We start from the raw sequence: 26,970 nt of genomic DNA, 5'->3' as shown, positions 1-26,970 counted from the left end.
ACTAATAGGTAGCGATAAGGTGGAGTAGAGGAAGCAATCAATTCTATTCTGAAAAGGTCTCTTGACACAGACTACATCACACTCACCTTGCGTATTGCAAAGCTGTCAAGCCCATCATTATAACGGAGGATACATACTTTATTCGGTAATGCTGCAGAGATGCAAAGTCCAGCCTCAATCTGTGGGGGAAAAAGCACGATAAATCAGTTGATCTCCTGGATTTTGCAATTCATTGTCTACCACACAGAAACTTGGGAGAGTAAATAAGGAGTGGGTGTTATTGGGCAAGTTCACATCTGACACATTATCCATGTCACTGTCAAAAAGCCTTTTGCTCTGATTTCCTAAACCTTACCCATGCTTCCTTCCTCTTTTTGATGAAATGTATAACATCTCTCATCATCCAAGGTTGATGAACCCAGCCATATTGGTCTTCTTTCCCCATGGTAACGTGTTGGCTCTGAATTCTTTGCAGCTGGCCTTGAAACAACTCCAATGTATCATATGTGAACTTGCCCAATAACAGCCACTCCTTATTTACCCTCCCAAATTTCTGTGCTATATGTTTGTAATTAGCCTGCTGCCCCCACTCTGGAGTTCAAGTCTTGTCCTTATCCATACCAATCATGAACCTCACTATGCTCACTAGTCCCAAAATGCTCTCCCATTGAAACTCCAATCATCTGGCTACTTACTGATACTAAGTCAAGTATCCCTGTATGAATTATCAATATACAGATGCTTTCCTACTTAGTCTGACTTACAATTTGTCGAAGTTACGATTGTACAACAGCGTGACTGTCGTTATTTACTTTCACGTAATACATTAAAGTCATCGCAAGCATCGTTGATTTTACCAATGAACTTTGATAATTTCTCTATGGTAAATTCTTTGCAGCCTCCTTGGTTAACTACTTCATTTAGTTCAGTTGGAAAACTTGCAAGGACTTGGGAGAGGTCGAGGCAGTGAGATCAGTGTTGGGAATGATAAAAGGCTGTGGGGAGAGAGCGTGGCACTGGGATCAGTGTGGGAACTGATACAGCACTGTTGGGAGAGGGCGAGCAGCAGGATCAGTGTTGGGATTGATCAAGGGCTGTGGGGCGAGAGTGGGGCAGCGGGATCAGAGTGGGGACTGATACAGCACTGTTGGGAGAGGACAGACAGTGGGATCAGTGTTGGAAATGATACAGCACTGTTGGGAGAGGACGGACAGTGGGATCAGTGTTGGGAATGATAAAGGGCTGTGGGGAGAGAGTGGGGCAGCGGGATCAGAGTGGGGACTGATACAGCACTGTCAGTGTTATGCAAGGTGTACCTGTATTCTATATTGACAGACCTTTTTTCAACATGATGGGTTTGCTGGAACATAACCCTATCGTAAGTTGAGAAGCACCTGTATCGTCTCCAAAAATGCTTATGGATGTAATTAATAAATTCCACCCTACTCAAACCTCTGGTACCAAGAAAGTTCCAGTCATTAATGAAGAAATTAAAGTCACCCATTACAACTACCCTGTTGCTTTTACATCTTTCCATCATCTACCTACATATTTGTTCCTCTATTTCTTACTGGCTATTGGAAGATCTATAATGTAATCCAATCACAGTGATTACACCTTGCTTATTTCTCATCTTAATCCATATGTAAGAACCCTCCAGGATATCCTCTCTAAGTACAGCTATGGCATTCTTGCATTGCTTGTGCAACTGCTCCCGTCTCACCGCCTCTTTTCAACCCTGTCATTATGATTCTTTTTCTGTTCTCCACTTGAACGACTGATGGTTTGGGAAATTTCGAATCGAGAGACCATATCCAGGGATCCTTTGGAATGTTGGTGACAAAGAAGAGGAAGATATCGTGGGATTGGAAAATTAACTGGGAGAGTTTTTAAAAAATATTTTATTTTTTGTTTTCCGTCAATAAACAAAGAAACAACATCATAGACTGCTTCAAGATGTACAGATAACTCCCAATTATCTACATACATGGGATGTTCCTCCCCTCTCCCACCCCTCTTTAAAAAGAAAATAAAGCAAAAGAGAAAGAAAGAAAAAAAGAGAACTGGGAGGGTTTGTTGATCACAGAAGGGAGAAAGTGAGGTTGGCGTTACAGGTTAATGATTGCAGTGGGGTGGGAGTGGCCACAATTAGTGGAAGGGAGGGATGAAGAGGGCTTGGTCAGTTCCTTTTACCTCAAGAATATCTCAAAAAAACACTTACTTTTCTGAGCTAGAAGTTCCTCCCTCCCTTTTTCTGCTGAACTTTCCCCAGCCTTGAAAAGAATTAAATACAAATTTGCTCCTTGATTAACAGGGGAATTAAACACCTGCAGCATACCACCCTTGGCTTAAAAACTGTAAAAGGCATGTATGTATTGGTCAGCAAGCTTGAAACCCTGGGCCTCTGCACTTGGTCAGCAAGCTTGAAACCCTGGGCCTCTGCACCTCCTTCTGCAACTGGTTCCTTGACTTCCTTATTGGAAGACCACCGAGAGTGTGGATTGGTAACATCTGTTCCTCACTGACAGTCAACACAGACTCACCTCAAGGATGCGTGCTGAGCCCACTGCTCTACTTTCTCTACACCCATGACTGTGTGACCAGGCACAATTCAAATGCCATCTATAAATTTATCAATGCAGAATCTCGGAAAACAATGAGGAAGCAGACAAGAGTGAGATATATCGTCTACTTGAGTGGTGTCACAACGACAACCTCGCACACGACATTTAAAAACAAATAATTAGTGCAAAAAGAGAAAAAAAGTGAGGTACAGTCATTGACCGTTCAGAAACCTGATGGCAAAGGGGAGAAGCAGATTTTGTAATTTTGCGTCTGTGTCTTCAGGTTCCTATACTTCTTTCCTGATGGTAGCAGGGATGGCCTGGATAGTTCATGTTTTTTTTTTAACTTTTATTTCTCACCCTGTGAACCATATCAACCAAAATATGTACAAACATTTCTCACTATATATACACAGTGACATTTTCCCCCCTTCCCACCCCCTCCAAAACCAATAAATATTCAACATATACAATACAATAAAACCATTAAACAATGTCTTCACACAAGGGAAAAACAAACCAGAAAAATGTGTCATATACTTTTACACACTAAATCAAATCGTTTTGTCTTCTTATCATTTTAGGGGATGGAGGTCCGAGGCAAGCCCTCTCTGTTATGTTCCATGTATGGTTCCCAAATTTATTCAAACAATGTAACTTTATTTTTTAAATTATATGTTATTTTTTCCAATGGAATACATTTATTCATTTCCATGTACCATTGCTGTATTCTCAGCTCTCTTCCATTTTCCAAGTTGACATTATACATTTTTTTGCTACTGCTAAGGGTATCATAATGAATCTTTTTTCCACTTTATCCAATTTAAGGCCTAATTCTTTACTTCTTATTTTACTTAAAAGAAAGATCTCTGGATTTTTTGGTATGTTGTTTTTTGTGATTTTATTTAATATCTGATTTAGTTCTTCCCAAAATGTATTCACTTTTGTACATGCCCAAATTGCATGTACTGTTGTTCCCATTTCCTTCTTACAGCAAAAATATCTATCTGATAATGTTGGATCCCATTTTTTTTAATTTTTGAGGAGTGATACATAACCTGTGTAACCAATTATACTGTATCATGTGTAACCTTGTGTTTATTGTATTCTTCATAGTTCCAGAACATAACTTTTCCCATGCTTCATTCTTTATGTTTAAGTCCTTTTCCCACTTTTGTTTGGGTTTATAGCTTATTTCATTATTTTCCTTACCTTGCAGCTTAATGTACATATTTGTTATAAATCTTTTAATTATCATTGTATCTGTAATCACATATTCGAAGCTGCTTCCTTCTGGTAATCTCAATCTGTTTCCAAATTTATCCTTTAAATAAGCTTTCAGTTGATGGTATGCAAACATTGTACCGTGAGTTATTCCATATTTGTCCTTCAATTGTTCAAATGTTAATAAATTATTTCCCAAAAAACAATTTTCTATTCTTTTATTCCTTTTCTCTCCCATTCTCTAAAGGAAAGGTTATCTATTGTAAAAGGGATTAGTGGATTTTGCGTCAATAACAATTTTGGTATTTGGTAATTTATTTTTTTCCTTTCTACGTGAATCTTCCATATATTAAGTAAATGATGCAAAACAGGTGAGCTTTTATATTGCACCAGCTTTTCATCCCACTTATAAAGTATATGTTCCGGTACCTTCTCCCCTTTTTTATCTAGTTCTATCTTAGTCCAGTCTGGTTTTTCTCTCGTCTGGTAAAAATCTGATAAATACCTTAATTGTGCGGCTCTATAATAATTTCTGAAGTTTGGTAACTGTAAACCACCTTGGTTATACCACTCTGTTAATTTATCTAGCGCTACCTTCAGTTTTCCCCCTTTCCATAAAAATTTCCTTATTATTCTCTTTAGTTCAACAAAGAATTTCTCTGTTAAGGGAATTGGTAATGTTTGAAATAAGTATTGTATCCTTGGGAACATATTAATTTTATTGCAGTTCACCCTCCCTATCAACGTTAGCTGTAGTTCTTTCCAATGTTCTAAGTCTTCCTGCAATTTCTTTATTAATGACTGATAATTTGGTTTGTACAAGTGGCTTAAGTTATTGTCTAACCTGAGACCTAGGTATCGAATTGCTTGTGATTCTTTTTTAAGTTCTGTATAATCCACATTACTCATTGGCATCACTTCACTTTTATTTGTGTTGACCTTGTATTCCTTCAATTTCTTTCTAGTGCTTTTATTGATATCTCTGGTTCTGTTAGGTATACTATGATGTAATATGCAAATTAACTCATTTTATACTTCTTTATTTTTATCCTTTTATTTTATTTTCTTATCAGCTCTGGTTCTATTGCTAAGGAAAAAAATGAGGGGGATAATGGACATCCCTGCCTAGTTGATCTACTTAATTTGAATTGGTTCGATACATATTCATTTACTACTACCTTTGCCAATGGTCCATTATATAATGCTTTAATCCAATTAATATATTTTTTCTGGCAGATTGAACTTCTGTAATACTTTAAATAAGTAGTTCCACTCTACCCTGTCAAAGGCTTTTTCTACATCTAAGGCAACAGTCACTTTTGTTTTTTTATTTCCTTGAAGTGCATGAATTAGATTTAATAAGTTTACTTACATTATCCGCTGTTCATCTTTTCTTAATAAATCCAGTTTGGTCTTGTTTTACTATTTTTGGTACACAATCTGCCAATCTGTTTGCTAATAATTTTGTTATTATAATCTAAGTTAAGTAGAGATATTGGTCTATATGATGCTGGTGTTAATGGATCCTTCCCCATTTTTGGTATTACTGTAATTATTGCTGTCTTACATGAGTCTGGGAAGTTTTCAGTTTCTTCTACCTGATTCATTACTTCCAGGAGAGGAGGAATTAATAACTCTTTAAATGTTTTATAAAATTCTATTGGAAATCCATCCTCTCCTGGTGCTTTATTGTTCGGCAGCTTTTTTAATATATCCTGTACTTCCTCTACTTCAAATGGTTTTATCAGTTTGTTTTGTTCCTCTTCTTGCAATTTTGGCAGTTCAATTTTATCATCTTTCCCTTCATTCTCAGTTTGGTATAATTGTTCATAAAAATCTTTAAAGTTTTCATTAATCTCTGTTGGGTTATATGTGATTTGTTTGTCTGTTTTCCTTGATGCCAATACAGTTCTTTTAGCTTGTTCTGTTTTAGGTAACAGGCCAATATTTTATGTGTTTTTTCTCCCAATTCGTAATACTTTTGCTTTGTTTTCATTATGTTCTTCTCTACCTTGTACGTTTGTAATGCTTCATATTTTATTGTTTTGTCCGCCAATTCTCTCTTTTTCTTTATATCGTCCCTTTTCACTAGTTCCTTTTCTGTACTTGCTATCTCCCTTTCCAGCTGCTCTATTTCCTAATTGTAATCCTTTTTCACCTTAGTTACATAACTTATTATCTGCCCTCTAATGAAAGCTTTCATTGTGTCCCATAGTATAAATTTATCTTTCACCAATTCTGTGTTTATTTCAAAATATGTTTTAATTTGGCATTCAATAAACTCTCTAAATTCCTGCCTTTTAAGTAGTATGGGGTTTAATCTCCATCTATATGTTCTTGGTGGGATCTTCTCCAGTTATATTGCTAATAGCAGGGGTGAATGATCTGAAAGTAGTCTAGCTTTTTCTCAGTTTTCCTGACTCTCCCTTGAATAGGGGCCAACAACAAAAACATATCAATCCTTGAGTATGTTTTATGCCTACTTGAGTAATACGAATATTCCTTCTCTTTTGGGTGCTGTCTCCTCCATATATCCATAAGTTTCATTTCCTGCATTGATTTAACCATAAATTTATGGATCCAAATTAAGGTTAAAATCCCCTCCTATCAATATATTTCCATGCGTGTCTGCAATCTTCAAAAAAATATCCTGCATAAACTTTTGATCCTCCTCGTTAGGTGCATATATATTGAGCAAATTCCAAAATTCTGAGTATTTCTGACACTTTATTGTTACATACCTCCCTGCTAGATCTGTTATTTCCTCTCTATCTTAATTGGTACATTTTTATATGATGCTGCCGCTATGTGTCCTACCCACTTTCTCTTTAATTTGTTATGTTCCACTTCAGTTAGATGAGTTTCCTGCACAAATGCTATGCATATTTTTTCTTTTTTCAGTAAATTTAGTAGCCTCTTCCTTTTAATTTGGTTATGTATTCCATTAATGTTTATAGTCATAAAGTTCAACATGGCCATCTTATATCTTGTTTACACCTCTTTTCCACCTCCTCGCCACCTCCATCCCCCTTTTTCCCCTTTTTATCTTTTAGTTTTCCCTTTTTAAACTCAATGTATGACAACACATTTTAAAACATGAAATACTCCGACAATCCCCAAACCCAATAACACCTTATCCCCAAGTAAACCCCCCCCTCTCTGAGTTCCCCCTTATCCCTTGCTGGGCAAACACAACTCCCCTTTCCATTTGGTTTGCGATCTTGCTCGCAAGCGTCAACTGATTTCGCACTGACGGTTATTCTCTCCCCCCCCCCAGCAAAGACTTTTTTTATACATATAACAAAACTCTCTTTCCTCCCCCCCTTCTTCCTTCCTTCCCTTCTCTTTTCCATCTTTAGTTCTTTACATATACATTATTTTTACATCTTCATATATAATTTATCGCCGGTCTTCTTTCTTGTTACATCTCTTCATCTGTCCTGCAAACGTTCTGCGAATTCTTGCACTTTCTCCAGATCTGAGAACAGTCTGTTTTGCTCCCCAGGTATAAATACTTTAAGTACGGCTGGATGTCTTTACATGAATTTATAACCTTTTTTCCATAAAATCGTTTTCGCTGTATTAAATTCCTTCCACTTCTTTAAGAATTCAAAACTTATGTCTGGGTAAAAAAAATATTTTTTGTCCCTTATATTCCAATGGCTTATTATCTTCTCTAACCTTATTCCTTGCCTGCTCCAGTATATTTTCTCTTGTTGTATATCTTAAAAATTTTACTAAAATGGATCTTGGTTTTTGATGTGTCTGTGGTTTCAGAGCTCGTGCTCTATCTTATTTCCATTTCTTCAATAATTCTGTCGTTCCTTTTATAAATCCCTTCATGTCTGTGCCTTCTTCACCCTCCTTCAGGCCCACTATTTTTATGTTGTTTTGCCTACTATAGTTTTCCAAAATATCAATTTTCTGAGATAACAACTCTTGTGTCTCTTTAATATTTTTTGTCACCTTCTTCCAATTTTTCTCTTAAATCATTTACTTCCAATTCTACAGCCACGTTTTCTACTCTTTACCCTATTTCTGTCATGACCAGTTCTAAACTTTGCATTTTATCTTCTGCTCTTTTCATTTTTCTTTTAATTGCACTAAATTCTAATGATAACCATTCTTTTAATGATCTCATTTGTTCTTCAAAAGAGGCTTTATCTATATTTTGTCCATCTGTTTTACTTTCTATTTCCCTTCTTCTTCCTCTTCTTCTGTATCTGTACCTGTGTTTATGTCTTCTTCTTCTCTTCTTTGTATCTGTGTCTCTTCTATGTCTTTGTCGGGCCTCTTGCTGTTGGGCCTCTAGTTGCGGGCTGTCTGTCTGTCGGCCCTCCTGCTGTTGATCCTCTTGTTGTCGGTCACCCAGCTGTCGTTCTCCATCTTCCAGCTCCTCAATTCTTTCCTCGCCGTTATTTTGATCCACCAGCTCAGCGCCCTGATGCCGGGCATCCCTGAGCTGGTGGCGTTGTAGCTGCCTGCTCCTTGGCTGAGACCCCCTCCCACCAGTGTTCACTTTATCCTTTGATTGCGCACTGCGCTCTTTTGTCTGGCTCCGAGAGCCATTTTTGGAGTCCACCGGTCGAGAGGTCGCGACTTCGCAGGGCACTCACCAACCTCAGAGATCGACTGCTCTTCACCACCATAGCTCCCTGCTCCTGTGTGCGAGTAAGGCCTTCTTTCTTCTCTGGTGATTTTTCTTCTTTTTTCCCGTTGTTCTTACTTTCTCTTTCTTGGGTGCCATCTTCTTGTTCTTCTCTGTAACTTTTTCTTCTATTTCTTGAGTTTTATATTCGTTGAACTCTGTCTTTTCCAAACTTTTTTTCTGTAGAGGACTGATTCAACTCCATCACGTGACCCCTCCCCCTGGATAGTTCATGTTGATGCAATCACGAAGAGAGCTTGCCAGTGGCCATATTTTGTTAGGAGTTTGAGGAGATCTGGTATGACACCAAAGACTTGTAAATGTCTACAGGTTGTACCGTGGAGAGCATTCTGACTGGTTGCACTACTGTCTGGTGTGGAGTAAATGCACAGGAGAGGAAGAGGTTTTAGATGGTTGTAAATTCGCCAGTGCCATCAAGGACATTAGTCATCACTCTGTTTATGACATCTTTAATAAGCAGTATTTCAAGAAAGCAGCCTCTAACATTAAGGACCCTTTCCATCCAGACTCTGCCCTCTTCTCATTACTACCATCAGGAAGGAGGTAGAGGAGCCTGAAGGCGAACACACAACAGCACAGAACCAGCTTCCTCCCTCTGTCAGCAGATTTCTGAATGGACACCACCTCACTTTTTTCTCTTCTTTTGCATTAATTACATAATTTTAAAAATTGTGTCTTTACAGAAATGTAATTTATAGCAATTTGGCACCTGTAATGCACAATACTGCTGCTGCAAAGCAACAAGTTTTGTGAAATGTGTTCATGACAATATACCCGATTCTGATATGTGAAATAAAAACAATGTTGGAGAAACTCAGCAGGTAATACAGGATATATTTTAAAGCAAAGGTAGATACATAATTAAGGTTTCAGGGCTGAGCCTTTTATCAAGGTGTACCAACATTTTGGGCCTGAGCCCTTCATCAAGATATTATATAAAGTTCACTGTTTGACCTGATGTGTTTCTCCAGCATTGTGTTTTTATTTCAGTCACGGTGCCTGCAGACTTTTGTGTTTTACAATTGTGGAGATTGGGCTGACACATTGAGCAGCAGCAGACACGGAATGAATCGGCAGGGGTAGAAGCTGGGGCAGCATCAGACCAACAACCCTAAAATGGCATTGGTCAAGTTGCCCAGCTAACTCAGCAGAAACAGGCTGGGGAAGAAGGTCATTCATATGCATGGACGTTCCCGGCCAGTATTGTTATTTATAATGGTTGACTCAGTCGATCAGCAAAAAAGGCAGGAACTTAAACAGTATAAAAGCAGCCTTTCCAGCCCTAATAAAGGAGTGAGCTTAACCTGCCACACTGTGTGTGTGCGTTTCTTTGTAGCGGTCGGCTACAATTGGTGACCCCGACGGTTTAAAAGGAATCTAAACCTTGAGATGGAGAACGAAGCAGCAGTCAACCTGAAGCTCCCAACCTTCTGGACAGTTCGACCCGGTGTGTGGTTCGACCAGGCGGAAGCTCACATCCAGATCCAGGGCATCATAGCAGAGATCACCCGGTACTACCATGTGGTCAGCACCCTGGATCTGCAGGCTGCAGACAGAGTGGCCAACTTTATCCACAGGCCACAATTGGAAGGCACTTACACTGCCTTCAAAGAGCTATTAACCGAGACCTACCAGACCATCGCACTAAGGGGTACTAGGTTTCCGGCAATGCACCTGAACTCCGTCCACAACTCGAGTATGAGTTCTCCAAGGTGCTAGCGGGATTCCCAGCAAACCTTTCCCCTCAGTTCACAGTGGAGATGCCTCGAGATGGTGCCAGACATCACTTCTGACCGAGGCGCACAGTTCACCCCCAGTTTATGGACTGACATTGCCAACCTGTGGTGCGCTCAGCTACACCATACGACGGCAATGCCGACAGCATGGTGGAGCATTTCCACAGGCACCTCAAGACTGCCCTCTCGACCAGACTCAAGGGCCCCAACTGGGTGGACCAGCTACCATGGGCACTACTGGGCATCTGAACGGCACTGAAAGAAGACCTCCACACATCCTCTGCTGAACTCGTCTACGGAGCTCCACTCACTGTTTCTGGGAATTTCGTTCCACAGGCCAGAGGACAGCAGGAGGAGACAACTACCTTTCTGGACAGGCTGTGCAAAAAGGTCAGTAACCTGGCTCCAATCCCACCCTCCAGACACGGACAAGCCAAGTCCAATATCCCCAAAGAACTCGGACTGTGAGTACATGTTTGTACGCAGAGGGATCCACCGTTCACCACTGCAGAAGCCATACAAAGGCCCATTTCAAGTCATCCGGAACAATGGAGCCACCTTCGAGCTCGACATCGGTGGTAAACCAAAGGTCTTCACTACAGATAGACTCAAGCCTGTCCACACAGACCCAGCAGAACCCGTTAAGACACCAACACCTCGATGCAGAGGCAGACCACAAAAGACTTTGGGGACTATACCTACGAACATTATAGACTGTAACGCCGGTTCTGGGGGGGTCATGTGGTGGCCCACAATTGCGGAGATCGGGTCGGCACATTGTGCGGCAACAGTCACGGACAGAGATCGCTAAAGCAACTCCCAGGACAATGAATCGACAGGGGTAGAAGCTGGGGCAGTATCAGACCAATAGCCCTAAAATGATGTTGGTCAAGCTGCCCAGGTAACTCAGCAGAAACAGGCTGGGGAAGAAGGGCGTTCACATGCATGGATGTTCCCGCCCGCTATTGTTATTCATATGATGACTCAGTCAATGGGCAAAAACGGCAGGAACTTGAACAGTATAAAAGCAGCCTTTCCAGCCCTCTTAACCTGCCACAGTGTATGTGTGTGTTTCTTTGTAGCGGTCAGCTACATTACCCTGATATGTGAAAGGCTGATACTATATCTTCCATTTAACTTTTTTCCCCCACTCTTTCTTAATTCCAAGAAAAGGGAAAGGTAAATATCAAAGGTTTTTCATCTGGAAGAAGGTAATTTGGTAAACAACAAAATACTTTTTTTCCTCTTATGGTTCTGGGTTTTGAACTAAGTGGAATACAAGAAGATTCTTTTGAAACTGTAGTAAATTCCTAACATTGAAATAAACTCACACCTCAGAGTTAGCATCTTCAAACAAAGTGAATATTTAATTCAATCACTTTAAATATTCAAATATAGTCACTGCATAAGTTACTGAGACCCACATCCTTGATTTGTTCATTTCTTAAATCTTATGCTCATCCATGTGCTGTCTTATGAATTAACATGACTTGAAACTCATTAAGATCACATATAAAATGGCGGCACTGCCACTGTTATGGACCAGGGGATAGTGGGGAGCAGAGACACAGTGCTCCCCTGCGGGGTCCTACTGTTCAATCCAACTGCTGACGATTCCATACAGGTTTTAAACTGCCTGTTAAGGGAGTTTTATTTTGTGAAGGCAGGGTCTGGCCTCAACATGGCGGAGCCCTGTATTTGGCAGCAGAATGAGGGGCACCAGTAATGGAGAGAACACATTCCATTGAGAAGGAGAAGTATAGAAGATGACTCTAAGGACAGTGACCATGGTGGTGGACCAGTGAGGGGCTCTGCGGCTGAAGGACACACCCAGGTGATGAACTGTTGGCGACTTGCGGGCTGGAAACCCACAACTGCAGTCAAAGGACACACACCAGGCTGTGGGCTGCTGGAGACTGGCTCATGAGCACCAGGTACTGGAACCAGGAATCAAGAGTGTGCTGAAGGCAAAAGGGGTTCCCAAAGGTCCCTGGGTGCTGAAGACTTCTTAATTAGTTTTGGATCTGGAGTCAGGTTGAACAGGGGGTCTTGGAACACTGAAGGCAAATCCATGGAACACAGTGACTCTTTTGTTTCTCTTTCTTGGTCTGTAATTGGCGCCAGGCAATGCTAATGGTGCATCTTTGTCTGTCTTCTGGCAGACTAAAGGCAATTTTGCATAATATTACATTGACATTTTATTACATGATGATAAATAGTATCTGATCTGAAAAAAAAACTGCTTTTCAAATTGAACTGGAGGTTAAGCACCTGGGAAATAACACTGATGTAAGACTGCTGTGGTGCTCACCTTTCCGGCAGCAAACAGGTGGCATCCTTTCAAGCTGTCAAAAACTGTAGGTACAAGTTCTGGCTGCGATGGCAGATGGGATTGAGCTAATGACAGCTTCACCTTCTTAATATCTACAAAACAGAGGGTTCGCTCCTCTCCTGTCAAACAGATAATGAAACAAACCATTCACAATGATTCTGACATGGGTGAAGAGTTAAACAATGCATAACAATGTGCAAATCTGTTAAAAAATCTATTTCAATCACAACCAAAGCAAGAAAACTATACCCTTCAATTAAATCATTTCTATATTCTGAAGTTGTCATTGACCTGCTTAAAAAAAATTCAAACAGATGGAGGTGCAGTGGACAGTGAGGAAGGCTTTCAAAGCTTGCAGAGGGATCTGGACCAGCTGGAAAAATGGGTGGAAAAATGGCAGATGGTAGGACATACATGATAAATGGTAGGGCACCGAAGTATGTGGTAGAACAGATGGATCTGGAAATACATATGCAAATGGTCCCTGACTTACAACCATAATGAGGACCAAAGAATTGGTCACATCTCAGAATGGACCCAAGTCAGAATTGTGCCCATGCGCGCGTGGAGTATCGAAGTCTTAAAGCAAACTTTTTAATTAAATCTTTTTTTTTCATGGTACATTTGATGATAACAACTTAAAGCTTCCTGAATTTGTCAATCAACCTTGGTGAATCTTTCCACATTCTAGTCCATGCTTTCCTTGTTAGTCAGCATTCCTGGGTCCCGGGGCTGGGCGCAGCCATCTTGGTTCCTGTGTGCATGCACGAGTCTTTGGTTGGCACATGCGTGAGTCTTTGGACGACACATATGTGAGCCTTTGGTGGGTTCGTGTATTGGAGTTTGGTTGACGCATGTGCGAGAGTTAAGTGCCCTGACGACATTGAAATTGCAACCTTAACTCTCATGCATGTGACAACTGAACGCCAATGCGCGAACCTACCACACATGTGCCTACCAAAGACTCGCGCATTTGCACAGGGATCAAGATGGCCATGCCAGACCTGGGACGCCGACTAACAAGTATGCACATTTTGGCTCAAACATGTCCTGTATCCCTGTTATATTTTGTGAAATACAACATAAACTGTGTAAATTTTATATATTTTTTATATTTATATCTAAGAAAAATTCCTATGTGCGGATGGTCGTAAGCTGGGGACTACCTGTACACAATTCCCTGAAAGAGGCATCACAGCTACATAGGGTTTTTTTAAAGAGAGCTTTTGGCATAATGGCCTTTAATCAAAGTATTGAGTACAAAAGTTGGGATGTTATGGTAAAATTGTATAAGACATTGGTGAAGTCATATTTGGAGTGTTGTATGCAAGTTTGGTCACTGAACTACAGGAACAATATCAATAAGATTGAAAGAATGCAGATTATTTACTAGGATGGAGCTGGACATCATGAACTGAAACAGAAGGAAAAGAAAGGTAAACAGCTTAGGTCTTTATTCCCTGAAGCACAGAAGAATGAGGGGAGATTTGATAGCAGTATACAAAATTATGAGGGGTATAGAGAGAGTAAATACAAGTAGGCTTTTCCACTGAGGTTAGGTGAGATGCAAATCAGAGGACATAAGTTAAGGGTGAAAGGGGAAAAATACAGGGGGAACATTAGGGGGAATTTCTTCACACAGAGAGTGGTGGGAGTGTGGAATGAGCTGCCAGCTGAAGTGGTGAATGGGGGCTCAGTTTAACATTTAACAAAAATATGGACAGATACATGGATGGGAGGGATATAGAGGGCTAGGTTCGGGCACAGATCAGTGGGACTAGTCATGAATAATAGTTCAGCACAGAGTAGAAGGGCTTGTTTTTGGTGTTGTAATGTTCAATGGTTCTAAACAAGTTGATAATAACCTGCAATCATGACGAGTCGATCAAGCTCCTTTAGGATATGCAGCTGGAACACTGACCCCATACCAGGGATGTGCACAAGAGAGTTCTTCACAAGATTTAATGCATATAAACCTTCCTCTGTCCCAACCAGCACAATCTGTAGATACACAAAAATCAGCTCTCCTCAGATAGAAAAATATTGTAAATATATATTCTCAGGTAACTTAATGAATGGGCTCCAGCTATAATCATGTCCTTAATAGGGACAAACACCAAAACTTTGCTTTCTTTTGCTAATCACTTCCCTCACAAGGAAACCAATTGTATAGATACAAGCTGCATACACAAGAGAAAGGACAAAAATCACCCCCCACCCATCCAACCAGCCTGTTTCAGCATTGCATATGGCTGATTAGTGATTTAATGCAATATACAATAAAAAAGCAGTATTTGGCACCACTAAGACCAGGATGGAAAGATTTCTACATAATAAGGGAATTAAGGGATATGGGGAAAAGGTGGTTATGAGCCTCTCATCAGATCAGCCATGATCACATTGAATGGTGGAGCGGGCTTGGCAAGCCGGATAGCCGACTCCTGCTCCTATTTCTTATGTTCCATGGGGTCTGGTAGATGCCAGACAAGTGAATGTTCCAGTTGCTTGTGGTTGTCTGATTGATGAACGAACCACTAGGGGGCGTCAATTTTAAACGTACACATTTTTTACCTATTTATTTTCTGCATTTTTTTTCCTCTTGTTGCTTGAGGCTGTTGGTTGCTTGAATTCTAGATAATGGGGATTTTACTGTATCTGCCTTTGTTCTACATCTCTTCATATTTTTGATTAACAATAACCAATCGATGTGAGAATCAAAATTATGGCAGCTCTCATCTTTCAAATATAAATAATAATTCAACTGAGACAGACAACAGATGATTGCAATTATTTTAAATTATCTTTCTTCAGTCACCAATGAGAACCAACCACACACAGACTACCTGCCCCATCAGCTTGCTGCTGCCCCATCTTGTGGTTCCCAGATTGGCCTCATTAGTCACCGTGGAATCCACAAAACTAGAGCTGAAACAAGACATCCCGAATATTGAGGTTCTGCTTGCAAAGAAGTTTACTGACTTGCTTTTATATTATTTATATAATATATTTTCAACACCCTCGTTATGAAATGTGCTTTGAGAAAAGAAATCCAATCCTCTGAGGATTTTTTATTTTATTACCAGCAATAAGGCTGCCTGTGGACCTTGGATTCAAAGAGTACAGGCAAATTCTACAAGATCTGAGCAACACAATGATTAATGTTGCAAATTAGTGCTCAACTGGTGAATCAAATCTCACAAAACATCCAACTGCAATAACACGGATCAAACAGTGTTTGATCCCTTTAAACAGTGCCCTTTAAACAATTTCCTTTAGATAAAACTTCTTCAAAAAGATTATATAATGGCCTTGGAACCTCAAATTCAATTTATTGAGTTTAGGACACATTTAGCATAATGGTTAGAGCAACACAATCACAGCGCTAGTGACCCAGGTTCAAATCTGGCGCTGTCAGTAAGGAGTTTGTACATTCGGCCCGTGATCACATGGGTTTCCTCCAAGTTCTTGGACTTCCTCTCATATTCCAAGGACATACAGAGTTAGACGGTTATTTGGTCATGTGGGTGTAATTGGGTTACATGGGCTCATGGGGTGGAAGGGTTTGTTACCATTCTGTATTTCTAAATTAGAACATTAATACATGTTGCTTTGTGAAATCTTGGTCTGCTTATCTGAGGAAGAAGGTTCTTGTTATGAATGGAGTGAAGATTCACAAGACTGATTCCTGGAGTGGCAGGACCAATGTATGATAGGACTTGTTTAAAAGGTTTGAGAGGGGATCTCACTTCAAAAAGGATGTTCCCAATGGCAGGGATGCCCAAGGAAATGGAGCAGGTCATTTAGTGGTGAGATAAAAGGAAATTCCTACATCCAAGGAATGGTCGGCTTGTGAAACTGTCAACCAGAGAAAGCAGTGTCGATGAATCATTAAATGTATTTATAACACTATTGTACTTCTGGCTAAAGAAATCAAGGGATATGTGGAGAAGTCAGTAAGGGTACTAAATTTTGATGGTTGATCATGATCACACTGAATGTAAGAGCAGGCTCAAAAAACAGAAGGGCCCTTTCCTCCTCCCAATGCTTGCAATTTATATTTACAGCTTCTCAGTAATTGAAGCTGTGTGTTTTCAAGCACCACAACCAATGGAACTTTCACGCATTGACTGATAATTTCCATGCCACAAAAATTCCAGGCTATGACCATCTCCATCAAGAAATAGTGTAACCATTTTTGCTTGACATTTTAATTTTAAAAATGGCGGTGCCGCTGGAGCTGCTGTAATGGCAATGCTGCCGCTGGTGCTCTATCGGGGCCAACTGCCTGGTCCTAAAGTTGACGGCTCCATATAGGCTTTAAACAGCCTGTTATTAATTAAAATCCTGCAATTGCGGGTTTATTCCTAAAATGGCAGCACCTGAGTTCAGCAGCAGCCAGAAGCAGCTGGTCAGTCGGTGCAGGACACCAGAAATGGGGAGAACACCCACCCCATCCCACTCCACTCATTGAGAAGAAGCAGCAATGACTATGGCGGTGGACCAATGAGGGGCTTAGCGGCTGAGAGACCCACAATGGCTGTAGACAACTTGCGGTTGAAGGACCCACACAGGCTGTGGGCTGCTGGAGACTGGCTCATGGGAACTGGATATCAGAACCGGGATTCGATAGTGTGTTGAGGGCAAGATGGGCTCCTGAAGGGCCTGGGGCACTAAAGGCTTCTTGATCATGTTGGTTTAGATCTGGAGCTTGGGTTGCCAATGGATTGAACAAGTCCGTGTGGCTGCAGAGGTTGTAGGACCGCTGGAGTCCCTTCAGAGATACTAACTGTAAGTGGCTCCAGGCAAAGCTAATGATAACTCTTTGCTGCCTTACAGCAGGGAAAAGAACATTTTGTGTAATGCTACATGTTCTGTAAAGGTGACGGTGCTGGTCTGGACCTGGGGGGAGCGGAGATGCAGTGCTCCCATGGGGTCCTGACACCCAGTCAACTGCTGTTGGCTCCGCACAGACTTGGAACAGCCCATTGAGGGAGCAGACAGTGGTTTTATTGGAGATGGCGACCCCTATTAATTGGCAGCAACCACGAGAGGCTGCAGACTCCAGGGAAGCAGAAGATTGGATCAGGGCACTACAGTTTGGGAAAATTACTGTCTGAGAAGGAGAAGCAGAAGAGACAACCCACGGGTCTGTGACCACGGAGGTGGGCCAGTGAGGGGACTCTGTGGCTAAGGGACCAGTGGAAGTGGCAGGCTGCTGGCGACTCAAGTCGAGGAACCAATGAAAGCTGCAGAGTGCTGGAGACTGCTGTTAGGAGACTTGCTCTGGGCTGTGGACTGCTGGAGACTGGCTCGAAGGAGTACCAGTTATCAGAACCGGGATGTGAGGCGGTGCCGAAGGGTCCCTGACCGTGTGGGAGTTTCGGATCTGGAGCTGGGGCCGCCAATGGTTTGGACTGGACTCTGTGTGGCTGCGGAGACTGCAGAAGTGCTCGAGGCGAATCTACGGACACTCGGTGTTTCTGGGGGGGACTCTTTTTTGCTTCTCTTTTTCTGACTGTAAGAAATGTAAGAGGCGCTTCAGGCAATTTCTTCCGATGGCGAATCTGTCTGCCTTGCAGCAGGGGTAAAAAGGAATTTCATGTAATAGGACACTGTTTTATTACTATGACAATAAATTGAATCTTGAATCTTGACGGTGTATTCATCACAGAGTTCAATGCTGCCAAATTCTGATCATCAATAATTTTTTGCTTCTTTGGCTTGGCTTCGCGGACGAAGATTTATGGAGGGGGTAAATGTCCACGTCAGCTGCAGGCTCGTTTGTGGCTGACAAGTCCGATGCGGGACAGGCAGACACGGTTGCAGCGGTTGCAGGGGAAAATTGGGTGGTTGGGGTTGGGTTTTACCTCCTTGGCCTTTTGTCAGTGAGGTGGGCTCTGCGGTCTTCTTCAAAGGAGGTTGCTGCCCGCCAAACTGTGAGGCGCCAAGATGCACGGTTTGAGGTGATATCAGCCCACTGGCGGTGGTCAATGTGGCAGGCACCAAGAGATTTCTTTAGGCAGTCCTTGTACCTTTTCTTTGGTGAACCTCTGTCACGGTGGCCAGTGGAGAGCTCATAATATAACACGATCTTGGGAAGGCGATGGTTCTCCATTCTGGAGACGTGACCCACCCAGCACAGCTGGATCTTCAGCAGCGTGGACTCGATGTTGTCGACCTCTGCCATCTCGAGTACTTCGACGTTAGGGACGAAAGCGCTCCAATGAATGTTGAGGATGGAGCGGAGACAACGCTGGTGGAAGCGTTCTAGGAGCCGTAGGTGATGCCGGTAGAGGACCCATGATTCGGAGCCGAACAGGAGTGTGGGTATGACAACGGCTCTGTATACGCTTATCTTTGTGAGGTTTTTCAGTTGGTTGTTTTTCCAGACTCTTTTGTGTAGTCTTCCAAAGGCGCTATTTGCCTTGGCGAGTCTGTTGTCTATCTCGTTGTCGATTCTTGCATCTGATGAAATGGTGCAGCCGAGATAGTTAAACTGGTTGACCGTTTTGAGTTTTGTGTGCCCGATGGAGATGTGGGGGGGCTGGTAGTCATGCTGGGGAGCTGGCTGATGGAGGACCTCAGTTTTCTTCAGGCTGACCTCCAGGCCAAACATTTTGGCAGTTTCCGCAAAACAGGACGTCAAGCGCTGAAGAGCTGGCTCTGAATGGGCAACTAAAGCGGCATCGTCTGCAAAGAGTAGTTCACGGACAAGTTTCTCTTGTGTCTTGGTGTGAGCTTGCAGGCGCCTCAGATTGAAGAGACTGCCATCCGTGCGGTACCGGATGTAAACAGCGTCTTCATTGTTGAGGTCTTTAATTAATTAAATGCTCAATAAACAGCAACACAAGTAACTGTTACTGCAAGAGCAGGTGGAAGGTTGAACATCCTGCAGGAAATGATTCAAATCTGACATCCATAGCCTATCAACCACAAGGCACAATTCGGGAATGCCTTGGAATACTCTCTGCTTCAAAGACTGAGTAAAGTTCGACCAAAGCTCAGGAAGTTCAGGACAAAGTCAGCTGCCTCACTGATACCTCATTCACCCTCCTAAGTGGTCATTCCCTTCGTCACTGCCAGGAGTTGATGGAGGTTCAGTTTGGCATCAGAAATTCTGGCAAACTTCTATCTATGTGTAGTGGAAAGTGTGCTGACTGGGTGAATCATGGCCTGGTATGGGAGCACCGATATCTCTGAGCAGAAAGCCCTGCAAAAGGTACTGGACACAGCCCAGGACATAACAGGCAAAATCCTCCCCACTATCAAGAACATCTACAGGGTACGCTGTCATCGGGGAGAGCAACAGTAATCATCAAGGATCCATGCACCCATGACATGATCTGTTCTTGCTGCTGCTATCAGGAAAGAGGTATAGGTGCCACAAGATTCATACCACCAGGTTCAGATTCCTAAACAATAAACTCAATCAGAGACTCATTTAAGGACTCTCACTTCGCACATTATTTATTAATGAATATTTTTTGCTGTATTACTGTTTGTTGACATTTCCTACTTGTATCTTTTTTCTTGGGCATAGCGTTCAATTACCAATCAGTAGAAATTCTGCCGGGCCCACAGGAAGGAGAATCTCATATTTGTAGATGTCATGTTTGTACTCTGACATAAATACAGCAACAATTTGTATCAGACACTTGGCTCTCCATCACCTACATGCACAGCAACAGACAGGTGTCAGATGCATCCCAGTTTCTCACCAATACATGCAGCTGGGCTTATGACCCACTTTTTGAGCCTTGTCTCAGAAGCAGTGAACCAGATGACATGTTTGACAAAAACAAAAAATGGGCAATGCCCTGACTGTTGACTTTGTCACAAATATTATGCCATTAACCAGTGATCAAAACAATAACAGGCTACTCACCTTCACCAGTTAAGTATACCTTAACGTGTCATTAAAATAATTACATATATACTCGTGTATGAGTCGATCTTGTGTAAAAGTTGACTCCTTATTTTTGGTAAAAAAAATCTGGAATTTTCCATCTCTCTCATGTTAAAGTTGACCCTAGTCTCTCACCTTGGCCTTGGTCCCCACAGACTGGAGCTCCCGACACCGCAAATGTGGACTCATGCCTCGGCCCCAGATGCCCGCCCATCAGAGCTCCCAACGCCTCGAATGCGGACTCTCACCTTGGCCTTGACTGCCTGACGATTGGAACTCCCAATGCCTCTGACGATGCATATACATACTTATTGCGATCCCAACCTCTCCTGTGGTAAGGCAAGTGTTTTGATCTGCAGACTCTGTATTATTACTTCAAATCATTATGTTTTTGTTCTTTATTTATTTAAAGATCATTTGGACCAGCAACTGATATGGTATTTTGGATTCTAGTGTGAATTTCAAACCCTCAAAAGTAGTATCCATGTAAGTTGACCCCATAAATTAAACTAGAAAGTGGACGAGAAAATCCAACTTTAACAAGAGTATATACGGTATGTGTATTCTTTTGAGGAATCACCTTTCATTCTTCTAAAAACAAGTGAGCCTTGGTCAATGTATTCAATGCCTCCTCAGAGAAAAATCTCTCTTCCTAGGAATTAATCTATCGATTCTGGGCTCTACCATCTCCAAGACAAGTATATTACTCCACCTGCGACTTCACCCAAGGCCTGGCTTCATTTTAACTCTGTATTCTGAAAATGTGGTATGCATGTATTTCTTCTTAATGCACGCCCATAGTTAGCAAGTGCACTGTTTGTCAGTGACAGGGAGAATAAATTTATTCTATTTCCTGACATACCTGCTCGGTGAGTGGCAGCGTGCAGTTTATATCCAAACGATCATCTCCCTCCAGCTTCAGCAATGAATTCCCCAATAACTTCTGCAGAATTAAACAGTCACATTAGCAATAAACCTGTTACTGAAAATTTTAGTCAAGGATTTACTACTTAATCACTCATTCCAGAATCGATAAGACTGTGCAGATACATTATTATGGGAATCACTAAATTTAAAAGATGACTTTAAGTTAGAAGGCATCAAGCAATTGTGAGCAAAGCCTTCAGGTGCATGTCAGTGCAAACATAAACATCAAATTAGAAACATTGAAGCCTTTTGAAATAGAGAACTTGGGACCATTCTATTCTGAGATGTAAAGGTTAGAGAGGAATCTAATTGAATAGTTCAAAATCATGAAGAATTTTGATAGAAAGGTCAGAATAGAGTTTGTTTTACAGACAGTAAAGTCATTAACCAGAAGGTGGAAATTAGATAATTAGAAACAAATGTTATCATTCAGGTCCATTCCATTGTTGGAGGAGATGACGATTTAGATTCAAATATTAATCAATCACAGATTTAAAATTAAAAATGGACCAACCATTGTTTTTTTAAATAGAAAGAGTTTCAAACCATTATTATTCACTAATTGTAGAAAACAAAAATGGCAGCGCTACCCGCTGGTGTAGACCCAGTAGAGCGGGGAGTGGAGACACAGCTCTAATCCGCAGGATCCTACTGCCCGGTCATAATGCCAATGGTTCCATACAGGCTTTAAACAGCCTGTTAGAGGAGCCGACAATGTTTCAAAACTAGGATTGAACAACAAATCGTGAACAATGAATCAGAACAAGGATTTGAGAGGATGCTGAGGGCAAGAAGGGCTCTCATGGGGCCTTGGGTGCTGAAGGCTTCCTGACTTTGTTGGAGGTTTGGATCTGGAGCTAGGGTTGCCAAAAAATTGAATAGGTGTCTGTGCGACTGCAGAGACTGCTGAAGTACTGGAGGGAAATCTATGAACATTCATGGACTCTGAAAGGACACTCTTCTGCTTCCGTTTCTCTTATTATTGGAGGCGCCAGGCTCATGGCGGCTCTTTGTTTGCTTTTATGGTTGGCAAAATATGAATATCATGCATATTAAATTTTTTGTATTTTAACGTGACAATAAGGGGAACTGTTGAAAAATAAATGTTTCTTATTGGGAGTAAAAAATTCAGATGACCTGGACCAACTACGTTAATGTGACAGTCAAGAAAGCACACCAAAGCTTCTGCTTCCCTCGAAGTTTGGCATGTCCTCATGCCCCTTAACAACATCTACAGGTGCCCTATTGAACGTATCCTAGCTAGATGCTTCACATCATAATATTGGAGCTACTCGGTCAAGATCAGAAGAAGCTGCAGGAGGTGGTGAAGGCATCTCAGAACATCATGCAAATCCCTCTCGCCTTCTCAGAAGGCATCCATGATAATGAAGGACACATTCCACCTTGGATGCCCTCTCTCCCTCCAACAATAAGGATCTGGAGTGTGAAATTGGATACCAACAGATTGAAAGACAGTCTCTTCCCTTTAGCCATCAGGATCCTGGATGAACTTCACAACATTGCTCTCATGCTGACCTTGCTGTACCAGGTGTAATGTGGCAATAATCATGAAATTGAATTATTTTCATTCCTGAAAGACATGGTTCTAATTTGTTACATACAACCATCTAATTTGAGACATCCCAAGTAATGGAAATGGTCAACCTCTATCAGTTCCTCTTAATATCTTGTATAACGTTAATCAAGTAAACTCTTAAATGTAAGGGCGGCCTGGTTAACACAATGATATTACTGAACCAGTGACCCAGGTTTGAAATTGGCACTGTCGGTATGGAGTTTGTATGTACTTCCAGTGTCTGCATAAGTTTCCTCCGTGAGCTCCAGTTTCCTCACACCATTCAAAACGTACGGGGATTGTAGGTTAATTTGGGTGTTTGGGTGGCACGGGCTCGTGGGCTGGAAGGACCTGTTATCTTGTTGCATGTCTAACTTTAAAAAAAATCTAAATTCCACAGAATTGAACCACATTTTGAGCAATTACCATTTCCAAGAAAAGCAAGATAAATCTCTACCCTTGACATTCAATAGCAGCACCATGACTGAGTCACCCTAACTCAACATCCTGTAAGTCACTATCACCTGAGAAACAACTGGACCAGTCACGCGAGTCTTGTGAGTGCAAGAGCACAATAAGAATAGATCACTGGTTGAATATCCTGCAAGAGTGCTACCTGACACCGCAAAATCTTTCCTCCATCTGTGAAGCAGAAATTAAGAGTGCGATAGAATTTTTTCCATTTGCCTCTGAGTGTGGACACAACACAGAAAAAAAAAACAGCACAATCCACGGGAATGGATTAAAGCATAAAGGATGAAGTTAGGATGAAACCGTTTGCACTTCTAGCCGAAGAGGTGGGGACAACTTGCTATGGAACGGCAGGAATTCAGTTTTTTTTCGTGATTCTGCATAGGCAACCTTTGTCTTTAGGGGTTTAATGTAATGTTACTTCATTCAGATGGCGTTTATGTTATCATCCCACAAACGAACGATAACATGGTGGAACCATGGAGGCAAGTGAGCCGTGCATGACATTCCCTCAATTCATCCACAGCAGGAACTAAAGAGAAAGAAAACCCCAGCTTGAAGAATTGCTTCCTTTAGAAGAAACCTGGATGCTTATTGTCCAGGCAAATAGTATAAACTTATGGTTTCTTAGAAAAGTGAAGCTTTCTTCAGATGTGTGAAAAACATACATATGCTTGAGGACAGCCTAAAGATATGTACTTTATTCGATTTATTTTGATAGATACAGAACCTATACATTTGAAGCTACAATAATTCATGTTAAATGTGCCACAAATGAAACAATTTACAGTAAAAGCCCAAAGATCTGGATGTCAAAAATCTGGACCACCCAAGAATGCAGACTCTCTAACTTTTTAAGACTTTGGGGTGTGTGCGTGCGTGTATGTATGCACACGTAAGGGCCACAGGTGCACAGTGGCAACAAGAGACCACACTTAAATACAGGTAATCTTATCACTAAGAAATTAATTTGTATATTGTATTTTTCTATTACAATGTTCATTTTTAAACATACTGGTAATTTCAACCATCACATGCAGTTTTTGTAGAGAAAAAAAAATGTTTACATTTATGTCAAGTGTTGACTTTATTTTTCTTTAAAACTGCTCATTTTGATAAATGACACATGCAGTATTTGCTAATGAATAAACTACCAAAATACACCTGTTCATTTCTTCTTTATTCCTCTTAAATTTGAATTTTAAAAGTGCTGCCCAAGAATCCGGAAAATCTGGACCAACCCAATTTTAGGACTTTTACTGTAAACAAGCAATTTGTTTCAAAACATTTTGCAAGGCAGGATTTTTTTAAAAACAATGAAAGCTGATTATGCTAATAAGCCCCATAGAAGATGCAATGCAGCTCTGTAAAAGCCGCTCTACAGCAGCGTGCAGACGAACAGTACAAGCACATTTAATTGTGTAAATGTTTTACCTTCACCAACAGTGCAAGTTTATCAGCCTGGGCCACTTCAGCCTATCACATATTGACAAGAGGGGTCATTTCACGTTTCAGCACATGCTTAGTTAGAAAATATGAATTACCAAATGCAAACAAGACAAATGCCAGATCATGATTCCAGAGATGAAAGATCTGAGGAGAAATTGAGTCACCTGAGGCTGTACCACTTGAATTTAGAAGAATGAGAGGGGATCTTAAAGAAAGGTATAAAATTGTGAAAGGCATGGATAAGATAGAGGTAGGGAAGTTGTTCCCATTGGTGGGGGAGACTAGAACCAGGGGACATAGCCCCAAGATTCAGGGTAGTAGATTTAGGACTGAGATGAGGAGGAACTGCTTTTCCCAGAGGGTGGTGAATCTATGGAATTCGCTGTCCATTGAAAAAGTGGAGGGTACCGACATAAAATGGTGGCGCTGCTGCCGCTGGTGTGGACCAATGGAGCAGCACTTCTGCTGGGTCTAACAGCCAAGTCCGCCTGCCTTCAGCTTCCTACAGGCTTTTGATGGCTTGTAAATGGAGGCAACGGTGGTTTTATTTAAAAACACTAAAAACTGTAGAATCTGCATCCAAGTTGGGGGCACCAAGAGGGATTGCAGAGTCTGGGGAAGCAGAAAACAGGGAGACCACCACCAGTTTGAGAAGGAGAAGCAGAGGAGATGACCCATACGATGGTTACCACAGCGGAGGACCACTGAGGGGCTCTGAGGCTGAAGACTACACAGGCGGCGTGCTGCTGGTGACTGCAGTCAAGGGATTCACACTGGGCTGCGGACTAAGCATTGGAACTGGGATGCGAGAGGGTACCGAGGGCACTGAAGGATTCCTGATCGTGATGGTTTGGACTGGACTCTGTGTGGCTGCAGGGGCTGTGGGAGAGCATGGACCCTCAGGGACTCTCTTTTGCTTCTCTTTCTCTGACTAGAAGAGGCACTTCAGGCAATTTCTGCCAATGGCAAATCTGTCTGCCGCAAAAACAAATTTAATGTAATATCACACTGTCCTTGTTACTTGACAATAATTTGTATCTTGAATGTATTTAAGATAAGGTTGGATAGATTTTTACAAAGTAGGGGAATTAAGGGATATGGGGAAAGGTAGATAGGTGGAGATGAGCCGATCATCAGATCAGCCATGATCTTATTGAATGGTGATCAGGCTTGACAGGCCAGGTGACCGACCCCTGAATCTATTTCTTATGTTCTTTTGATAAATATAAAGAAAATACCTCATGGTGTTTTGGATGAAACAAAAATGTACACGGAATCATCTAAATACTGGCACTTACAGCAGTTGTCTCTGCTTTTTCACATGACTTTCGTCCACAGGCTGCAATAGACTCCAACACGGTGACCCAGCGCTGTTTGTCTGGGAAGCTCGGAGCGAGCATGTAGAGTGTCTGACCAGGCCAGCAGGTTGTGTGCGGCTGGGATTCCAATTTCAGTACATAAGGCACATCTGTGAGGAGAGGAAAGAGCTGAACATGCAGAATCTGAAGGAAAACACTGTTGGCTGCTGTAAGATCCAAATTATTGTCTCAAGCTCTAGAATGAGCCAATTCTGGAAAAGTAATAAAAACACTGTTGTGGCTTTTTGTCATTTATAAATACACATTTATATCATGAGGTCATGGGCTTACTTTAAACCATTCACGTGAAAGAAGTAGGAGATTTATATTATCCAGCTTACAGAGTCATCTACTTCATTTAAATGGAAGGTTCTTCTACATGTCAGCATAGCAAAAGCATTGCAAAGGTTGGCCATGCTTGCTCACAGATTCTTTGTACACAACTTTTAAATACAGTATCTCCATTTATGTCCCAAAAGGTGCAATTTTCTTTCTTTTTCAATCTTTTTATAAATCATATTATAGGTAAACAATACATGAGAATAGGAGTGCATAATCAAGAAGTGTCACTATATGACATCATATGATATAACATATTGGATTCTTTCTTTTTCTTTGGCTTGGCTTCGCGGACGAAGATTTATGGAGGGGGTAAAAAGTCCACGTCAGCTGCAGGCTCGTTTGTGGCTGACCAGTCCGATGCGGGACAGGCAGACACGATTGCAGCGGTTGCAAGGGAAAATTGGTGGGTTGGGGTT

At 41.5% G+C, this 26,970-nt stretch overlaps 1 protein-coding gene across 14 annotated transcripts in view; it reads right to left on the bottom strand.

The window, feature by feature from the left end:
* The window catches only part of LOC138761402 (citron Rho-interacting kinase-like), a 366,961-nt gene that overhangs the window by 45,374 nt on the left and 294,617 nt on the right, over nucleotides 1-26,970 (bottom strand). For 9 of the 14 annotated variants that reach the window (XM_069933435.1, XM_069933436.1, XM_069933438.1 and 6 more), the window contains 6 exons: nucleotides 26,153-26,322; nucleotides 24,840-24,881; nucleotides 21,294-21,374; nucleotides 14,391-14,526; nucleotides 12,505-12,644; nucleotides 87-179 (listed from right to left, as the gene is read on the bottom strand). In XM_069933435.1, coding sequence (XP_069789536.1) covers nucleotides 87-179; nucleotides 12,505-12,644; nucleotides 14,391-14,526; nucleotides 21,294-21,374; nucleotides 24,840-24,881; nucleotides 26,153-26,322 — 662 coding nt within the window. The remainder of the gene's footprint in view (nucleotides 1-86; nucleotides 180-12,504; nucleotides 12,645-14,390; nucleotides 14,527-21,293; nucleotides 21,375-24,839; nucleotides 24,882-26,152; nucleotides 26,323-26,970) is intronic. The other 5 variants (XM_069933437.1, XM_069933440.1, XM_069933441.1 and 2 more) reach the window with 1 other exon arrangement.

This window comes from Narcine bancroftii, chromosome 4, assembly GCF_036971445.1.
Source record: "Narcine bancroftii isolate sNarBan1 chromosome 4, sNarBan1.hap1, whole genome shotgun sequence".
NCBI lineage: Eukaryota > Metazoa > Chordata > Chondrichthyes > Torpediniformes > Narcinidae > Narcine > Narcine bancroftii.
Note: the sequence above shows the minus strand (reverse complement) of the source record. Positions and strands in the feature narration are given on the sequence as shown.